The sequence below is a fragment of the Galeopterus variegatus genome, unplaced genomic scaffold (genome assembly GCF_000696425.1).
Source record: "Galeopterus variegatus unplaced genomic scaffold, G_variegatus-3.0.2 Scaffold4011, whole genome shotgun sequence".
NCBI classification, from domain to species: domain Eukaryota; kingdom Metazoa; phylum Chordata; class Mammalia; order Dermoptera; family Cynocephalidae; genus Galeopterus; species Galeopterus variegatus.
This window is the reverse complement of record NW_007730122.1, coordinates 176,463-185,110: the sequence shown is the minus strand read 5'-3', so window position 1 is coordinate 185,110 and position 8,648 is coordinate 176,463. Positions and strand designations below refer to the sequence as shown.

Below are 8,648 nucleotides of genomic sequence, written 5' to 3'. Positions count from 1 at the left end.
GGGTTGCGGTCCGTTGCCGGACACAAAAAAAGACAAAAAGGAAAAAAAAAAAAAAAGTTTCCTCCCTGCTTTTTGGACTATTGATTTAAGCTTGCTGATACAATAAAAATAGTAAAACCCCCCTGCAGAGAAAAATCTAAATAAAAGGCATTGTCTCATGCTCTACTGGGCTCCAGCTGCAACACACTGACAGCCCACAGAGAGAGAACATACATATTGATGCATTGAGGTCTCTGTCTGTGTTTGTTATTTTTGCCGACCCTCTCCTTCCCTTTTCGGATACCCACCCCTCACTGAAGCTGGACTTTGGCAACAGATTTCACAACTTTCAGAAAATTAACTCAAAATAGATTGTTCAGCTAAATGTAAAATGCAAATTTCAGAATTTCTAGAAGACAACACAGGAGAAAATTTAGACGACCTTGAGTATGGCAATAAGATTTCATATACAGCACCAAAAGCGTGATCTATGAATGACATAATTGATAAATTGGACTTTATTCAAATTAAAATATACTGCTTTTATTTTATTTTATTTATTTATTTACTTATTTATTTTTAAAAAGATGACCCGGTGAGATCTTAAACCCTTGGCTTGGTGTTGTCAGTACCACGCTCAACCAGTGAGCCAACTGGCCATTCCTATATAGGATCCGAACCTGGGGCCTTGGTGTTCTCAGCACCACACTCTCCCGAGTGAGCCAGGGGACGGCCCAAAATATACTGCTTTTAAAAAGACACTGTTATAGAATGAAAAGACAAGCCACAGACTAGGACAAAAATTTCCAAACACCTATCTGATAAAATATTGGCATGCAAATTATACAAAGAACATCCAAAACACACAAAGAATCTCAATAAGAAAACAACCAACCAACTTTAACATCAGCAAAAGCTCTGGAAAAAGGCCAGCCCATGGCTCACTTGGGAGAGTGTGGTGCTGATAACACCAAGGTCACAAGGTGTGGAGTATGTATGAAGCAAATGTACTTCACAGGGCCTGGTTTTCCAAAGCCTTGCAGTTTCAAATATTGACCTTTCAAGGGACAGGAAATTTTTCCCAGGCTATAGTCTCTGTTGTAAGATAAAGAATTGTAAGACAGCAAGTTTTCTGGCTCAAAGACAGACAGGTTACTGATTGATATGTAAAGATACTGGGAAATTGCTGTAAGAAGAGAATGTCTGCTAAGATCAAGTTTTTGTTGGTGGATCAACTTAACTTCTTGAAAATTGCATCATGGGATGCCACCTTGTTTTTCTTACCGAATGTTAGCAGTTTCTATTGTTAAACTTGTTAAACTATACTTAGCAAAAATCCCACCTATGTTCTCTTCCTGTAACTTCCTGATCTGGAGAATAAATGTGGGAAGAGAACCCCAATTCGTGGTTAATTTCCCAAATGGAAGGAATGCCTCTCTCTTGAGGGTTCTGGAAGATTAACTCCTTTTCGGGGCTTCTCACTGCTCAGAAGAGATGGGCTTTGAGTAATCTTTCGCGGCTCCATCACCCAGGGGAAAAGGAGTGACAAATCCATGGGAGGCAAAGCAACAAGTTCGGATCCCTATAGAGGGATGGCTGGTTAGCTCCTGTGGTGTGGTGCTGACAACACCATGTCAAGGGTTAAGATCCCCTTACCGGTCATTTTTTAAAAACAAAACAAACAAAACAAAACAAAACACCTAGCCCAAGAATATATACAGATATAATATTAATGGTATGTTAGTGGTAATATTAACTTATTGAAAATTCAAAAGGGGCAAAATTGACCAAAGCTCTCCTTCATGATAACTAGATGATAAAGCTATATAAGGCATAACTGGAATCAGTACTGGGTCACCTCTGGGTCCAGAAGGTAGAGGAGATCAAAGAGACATACCAGAACTGGCCCATGTATTTACCTGACTAGTGAGTCCACTTGTAACAGCCTGAACAGAAATGACTCCATTTTGTTAACCTTTGAATTTAAAAACTTGTTCTCTCCTGTAACCCAAACCACATAGTCTACAGCTAATTGCCAGAAACAATGACTCTTGCTCTCACATTGTACACAAATATTAGAGAAAAGTTATTAACCCAGATGACCACGCTTTACTAGCTTACTAACCTGATCTTATTTGAGTATAACAGAAACTGAACTCATGAAGAATGAAGTATGACACTGGTCAACTCCCACCCAGGAAGTTCCTTGATGATTATCTGAAACACTCAAGCATATCTGCGCATCCCTACTTGGTCGCCATGAATCAACTTGCCATCACAGACCTCTTTAAAACCCTTTGGCAAACGTGGGAGAGGCGGAGATCGTTGTTGAGACACAAGTCCACCATTTCCCCAGGCTGCTGGCTTTCTGATTAAAGGCTACCTCTCCTCACACCAACTCTTGTCTCTCGATTATTGGCTATTGAAGCAAACGACCTTTGGGTCTTGGTAACACACCGGTGCTCATATCATTATTACTTAAACTTAGCATAAAACAATTTATTTCAAAAATTCTCTTTGCTTCTTCAGACTTTACCATTTGATCCACTCAGATTCGAACCACAAAATAAAAATCTTAAACTAGCAGCACAGAACAAAATTCTTAAATGCTTCCGCAAACTGGAATTACACGGCAGCAAGATTTTAAAAAGGAAACTAAAGGGAAGCTGCCTGCTTTACCCACAGCCCCCATGGCTAAACACGGTCCCAAGCCCGGGGACTAATCTCACTGTGCAGATGTAGCCCAGGGTGGCTCGCTCCTAGGCAGTGAGTGAGGGACACCCGAGCAGCTGGGAAATTTCATTCTCGGAGCTCCACCCACCCTGCTCTCCCCTCCTCATGGTGTGGAAATGCTCCATCCTCCAGGGTCTCAGTCCTCACCAGCGACCAAATTCACCCGCAACCAAACTCACCCACAGTCAGTTTAAGGTTCTGACCTTTGATGGTTTTTCACATCACTTCTGACACTAAATTTGGGGTGTTTGCTAAATGCCAACCAATTCCCCAGCACCAACAATTCGATTCTGATACCACCCATCCTCCAGGGTCTCAGTCCTCACCAGCGACCAAATTCACCCGCAACCAAACTCATCCACAGTCAGTTTAAGGTTCTGACCTTTGATGGTTTTTCACATCACTTCTGACACTAAATCTGGGGTGTTTGCTAAATGCCAACCAATTCCCCAGCACCAACAATTCGATTCTGATACCACCCAGAGTTAGCACACCCCACAAGTTCTGGGCTCAGTCCCACAGCATTGACTCCACTGCACACACTAGTGAAAGCATATGTTTGCTCTGTCTGGTCACCGGTCCCTGTCCAGAACCTATCTCGTATAAATTCATTGGCATAAATTCAGGTATCGTCTAAAAGAGGATTGTTAAAAATAACAAAAGACACTTGTATCACTCAGGAAATTCCAAGGGTTTTAGGACCCTGATGCAGAAGAGGACAAATGCCAAGTATCCTTTTATTATACCATAAAAACAAATGAACTTACAAATTCATAAACCCTTTCTCAGCAGGCAGAACCCAAAGATGTCTAAGTCTAACCCTCACAGACTTTCTCAATTGGCACGAATTGCCCTCTAACTAAATCAACTTTGTGGATGCAAAACCCAAGTGCTGACACTGTTGATATTCACCCACGCTCTGTAATCCTGGTAAATAGCTATCATTAAAGAACACCCATCCCCATCCCCATCCTTTGTGTACTGGAGAAGCAGCCTAGTGCAAAGAAACAGCCTTCTGGGCTGGCCCCGTGGCTCACTTGGGAGAGTGCGGTGCTGATAACACCAAGGCCACCGGTGCACTCACTGGCTGAGTGTAGTGTGGTGCAGACAACACCGTTCCGAGGGTTGCGATCCCCTTACCAGTCAAAAAAGAAAAAAAAGAAACAGCGTTCCCATTTCCATTTAAATGATGCTCCTTCTTACCTATGACACACCAGACACAGACTTCCCAAATTCCATTCTTTGCTTCATAAAAGGTGAGCTGAATTTATCAGTCAGAACAAAACAATTGTTAAACTTTCCTTAAGTTTCTCTCCTTCCTCCAGGCCCCTGAACTTTGACCTACTCTCAGCCTAAGCCAGCACATCACCCCTCCTTTATTACCCTTCTGAGAACAGGCTGACCTCAGGGTGAAACAGTCCCTGAGCTCTGATCTGACTTTGCCACCCTCTACCACGCGTCCCCCTCCTACCTTCTTTCTAATCTTGTTTGCTCCTCCCTATGAAAGAAAAGCCCCTTTGTGCTCAACCTCTGAGATGCATGAAAGTTGGGGCTTCCCCCTATTGCAATACTCCTTTTGAATAAAGTTACTTCCTACCTCAATCAGAATTTCCTTTGCAACACAATGTCTAGAAACTGCCCCAGCACAATAAAGAAGACAACCTCAGAAAGGGCATCACCCTCCCCGCTTCCACCCATCCCAAGGGCACGTGCGTGTGGTTCCCCAGAATTCCAGGGCTCTCTCAGTACCAAGGCCTCCTTCTGAGCTAGGTGTGAGCAGGCTGGGACACCTGTAGGGGAGAATTTCCAGGAAGAACCAACTGGGCCTTCCATGACCTCCCTTTGCAGGCCCAAGATGGCCTATGCTTGGAGACACTGGCCTCAGGATCCTGCTCCCCAGTCAAGGCTATTCATTTATTTTAAAAGAGAAAATACCCAGTGGTTGAAGAAACCATCAAAATCACTCAAACTCAGTGTTTATGTTTACAGAAGGGAAGGAAATGTAAAGCACTTACATTTTATAGCTCAACAGGAAAAGCACAAGTATCTATCCCTTTCAGACAATAAAGATGTCATTTAATTATTTTCATGACGACAAATCATTTAGCAAATAATTTATTATATTTTAACACTTTTCGCTGTTACCATGTCCAGACCCAATGAATTCAGCATTAATGTCTGAAGCCTCACTATCAGGAAAGAAAACTGATTTATTCATTGAAACAAGGTCTACACCTTGGAATGGAGACAAAGAGATGTTTTTGGTAAATCTTTGTAATTCACTAATTTATGTACACTTCCTTGTGAAAAGATATTCATTTCTCTGCAGCCATAATGGATGAGTGATTTCCCCCATTTCTCTGAAATTCTTATCCCCAGACAAGAATTCTTAAAGCTAAGTCCTGAAGATCCATTTGAAATCACCTAAAAGAAAAGAACAAACCTGTAAAATGCTCTGGGGATGAAAAGAGGTAAAAATTTTAACAAATAAAATATAAGGCTACATGTTTTAATTTTTTCCTGAAATGCACCTTTCTTGGCTCTTTAAAAAATTTATATCTTTCAGGGGCCGGCCCGTGGCTCACTTGGGAGAGCGTGGTGCTGACACCACCAAGCCAAGGGTTAAGATCCCCTTACCGGTCATCTTTATAGAGAAAAAAAAAATTTTTTTTTGGTATCTTTCAAGCTCTATTGATGAAAACGGATTTTACAGTCATGAAAAGCTGAGGCTGAATGAAGTAAATCTTTTCAAGGTGACAAACCCAGACAGGGGCAGTGCAGACAGACATGTCTGACTCAAGTGTGAAGTCTGTCATCCTATCATGTGAGACACCTCGCCCCCCCATCATGCTCACTGAAGATCTGAAAGACCAGCCTCCCAGGAGACACTGGATTGTGCCCCCCGTGTGCCCGAACTGCATTTTGCTTTTCAGATTCCTGCACCACACAGCTGTGTAGGGACTGCCAGCCGTAGGAAGAGCTGGGCTGGGGGACAGAGTCTTGGATTTGGGACCCTGCTTCCCAGACAGAAAATTCAGGAGGAAATGGTCCTCCTGAAATGAAATGAGACACTGGGGACCCCACGTACCACAGCTCCTCCCCCGCACGAGTCCCACGGCCCGAGTCGGGGTGTCCCCTGAGGACCCCGCCGTCACCGCACACTCTGGGGACAGTATAACTTCGTATAATGTATGCTATACGAAGTTATTACGTTCTCTATTCTATTCCATTGATCAGTGTGTCTGTTTTTATGTCAATACCATGCTGTTTTGGCTATTATAGCTTTGTAGTATAGCTTAAACTCAGGTAGTGTTATGCCTCCAGCTTTATTTTTATTTGCTCAGAATTACTTTGGCTATGCATGGTCTTTTGCTATTCCATATAAATGTGTTGATAGTTTTTTCCATTTCTGAGAAAAATGTCATTGGAATTTTGATGAGGATTGCATTGAATTTGTATATCACTTTGGGTAGTATGGACATTTTCGGGACGCCCGCCCCACACTCACCATTTCCGGCTTCCGGGCGTCCCCGCGTCCTCCCTACGGATCAGAGGCCAGAGCAGGTCACACGACGAGGGCGACAGGGCTGCCGGCGTCTGCGCCACCAGCGTAGACGCCAAACCGAGCGCAGCGGACGCGAGAAACAAAGAGCCCCCCCGCGAAGGGCGGACGTCGCCACGCCCGGCGTCGCTCCTGATTGGACAGTGCGCACGGCCCCGCCCCAGCGCCCCTGATTGGACAGATTCCTCCCGACGGAGGGTCTAAGAGCGCACAGACAGTGTTCGACTCAGTCTCCATGGAGCGATCTTCTTGCTTTAGAGCAGGAGACGAGCCCGGGCCAAGCCAGGCAGGACTGGAATAGGAAGGAAGAGACTGGAACAGGGGTCAGGAATTTGGGATGAAGCAGTAGGGGGCAAGGCCGAGGATTCCTCACACCTTGTCTCAATTCAGCCTAGAAAACACGCTCTACAGGGGAATAAAATGATTAAATGCATAGAAGAACTGGAAGTATATGGCAGCAATGTAGCGTAAAGGAGTCAAAAGGGAACAAAAGGAAACATAATCTGAGTTTATCTAGCTCAGATAAGCGGCCTCCTTCATCCACAGTTCAAGAGGAAAACCCACATTCGGAGCTTCACCATATTCCCAAGCTTGGGAGCCAGACTGCCGAAATGGAGCCCAGAGTGGAACAAATCAGGGGGTGATGAGACAGGGAAAACTGAGAATTTAACTCTGTGACCGCCTGTCCCCTCCTCATAATGTAAGAACGCTTCCTCCTTCAATGCCTTATGGCTCCTTTATCGGGGATGAGAGGAGCCACATTGATTGTTGGGCAGCAAAGAGCCATGGCAGGTATAGACTTGACCGCTGACCTTATTGTCCATCTAGAGGTGGCTTGTCTCCAGCCCTCTTGTTGCTTAGAGATCTTGTCACTGGCATTCTTACAGCTCAGCCCAATCTCCACGCTTGCTTTGGCAGAGTGATAACAATAGTGTTAGCTTAAAACAGATTTCTCAACTATGCCTTTTCCTAGAAGGTTTCATAGATTAGAACCTCACCAGATAATCAGATCAGTCTTAGATCACTTTCTTAGAATTTTATATTTGACAATATTTATACTGTATCAAAGTAATTTGCAGTTCCTAGATTTGTTGGTTAAAACATTTGTATTATTTTATTTTATTTTTGTGGCCCTCTATATTGTCTTTTTAAAAATTTTATCATTACATGGGCCGGGCTGTGGCTCACTTGGGAGAGGGCGGTGCTGATAACAAGGCCACGGGTTCAGATCCCTATATAGAGATGGCCGTTTAGCTCACGTGGGAGAGCGTGGTGCTGACAACACCAAGTTGAAGGTTAAGATCCCTTTACAGGTCATCTTTTAAAAAAATAAAATAAAATTTTATCATAAACATTTTCTGTGGCCCTTTACCAATTTCTCCCTAAACCCTACTCCCCTTCCCCCTTTCCTATTTCTGGTGGCCTCAGTTACATTCTCCCCTTTTGAAAGTTCAAGGAATTATTGTGATTGTTGTATTTCTTTCTTTTTTTTTTCAGCTCCACTTATGAGTGAGGATATGTGCTATTTCTCTTTCTGTGCCTGGCTTGTTTCACTTTAAGTTCATCCATGTAGCTGCATAGGGCAGAATTTCATTCCTTTTTATGGCAGAGTAGTATTCCATTGTGTATATATACCACATTTTCCTTACCCAGTCATCCGTCGATGGACATTTAGATTGGTTCCAACTCTTAGCTATTGTAAGTAGAACTGTGATAAACATGGGATGGGAGTGCAGGTGTCCCTTCGATATGACGATTTCCATTCCTTTGGATATTCATCCAGCAGCAGAATTGCTGGATCGTATGGCAATTCTATCTGCAGTTGTTTGAAGAACCTCCATACTGTTTTCCACAATGGTTGTACTAATTACAGTCCCACCAAGAATGTAGGTGTGTTCTCCTTTCTCCACATCCTCACCAGCATTCGTTATTCTTTTTTTTCATAATAGCCAGTCTAAATAGGGTGAGATGATATCTCAAAGTAGTTTTAATTTGCATTTCCCTGATGCTGACTGATGTTGAGCATTTTTTCATGTGTCTATTGGCCATTTGAATCTCTTCCTTTGAAAAATGCCTAGTCAACTCCTTTGCCCATTTTTTAATTGGATTACTTCTTGGTTTTTTTTACTATTAAGTTGTAAAACTTCTTCAAAAAACAGTATGTTTAGGGCTGGCCCGTGGCTCATTTGGGAGAGTGTGGTGCTGATAACACCAAGGCCATGGGTTCGGATCCCTATATAGGGATGGCCGGTTGGCTCACTTGGGAGAGTGTGGTGCTGACAACACCAAGTCAAGGGTTAAGATCCCCTTACCAGTCGTCTTTAAAAAAAACAAACAAAAAAAAAAAACTAACATGCTAAGAATTTATATGAGG

The 8,648-nt window shown here is 43.2% G+C and overlaps 1 protein-coding gene across 1 annotated transcript in view; it reads right to left on the bottom strand.

Moving 5' to 3' along the window:
* Positions 1-6,325, bottom strand: part of LOC103602103 (zinc finger protein 709-like) — a 17,807-nt gene extending 11,482 nt beyond the window's left edge. The window contains 1 exon segment of the mRNA XM_008586531.1: positions 6,221-6,325. Coding sequence (XP_008584753.1) covers positions 6,221-6,223 — 3 coding nt within the window. The 5' untranslated portion in view covers positions 6,224-6,325.
* Between the last annotated feature and the right edge of the window lie 2,323 nt (positions 6,326-8,648).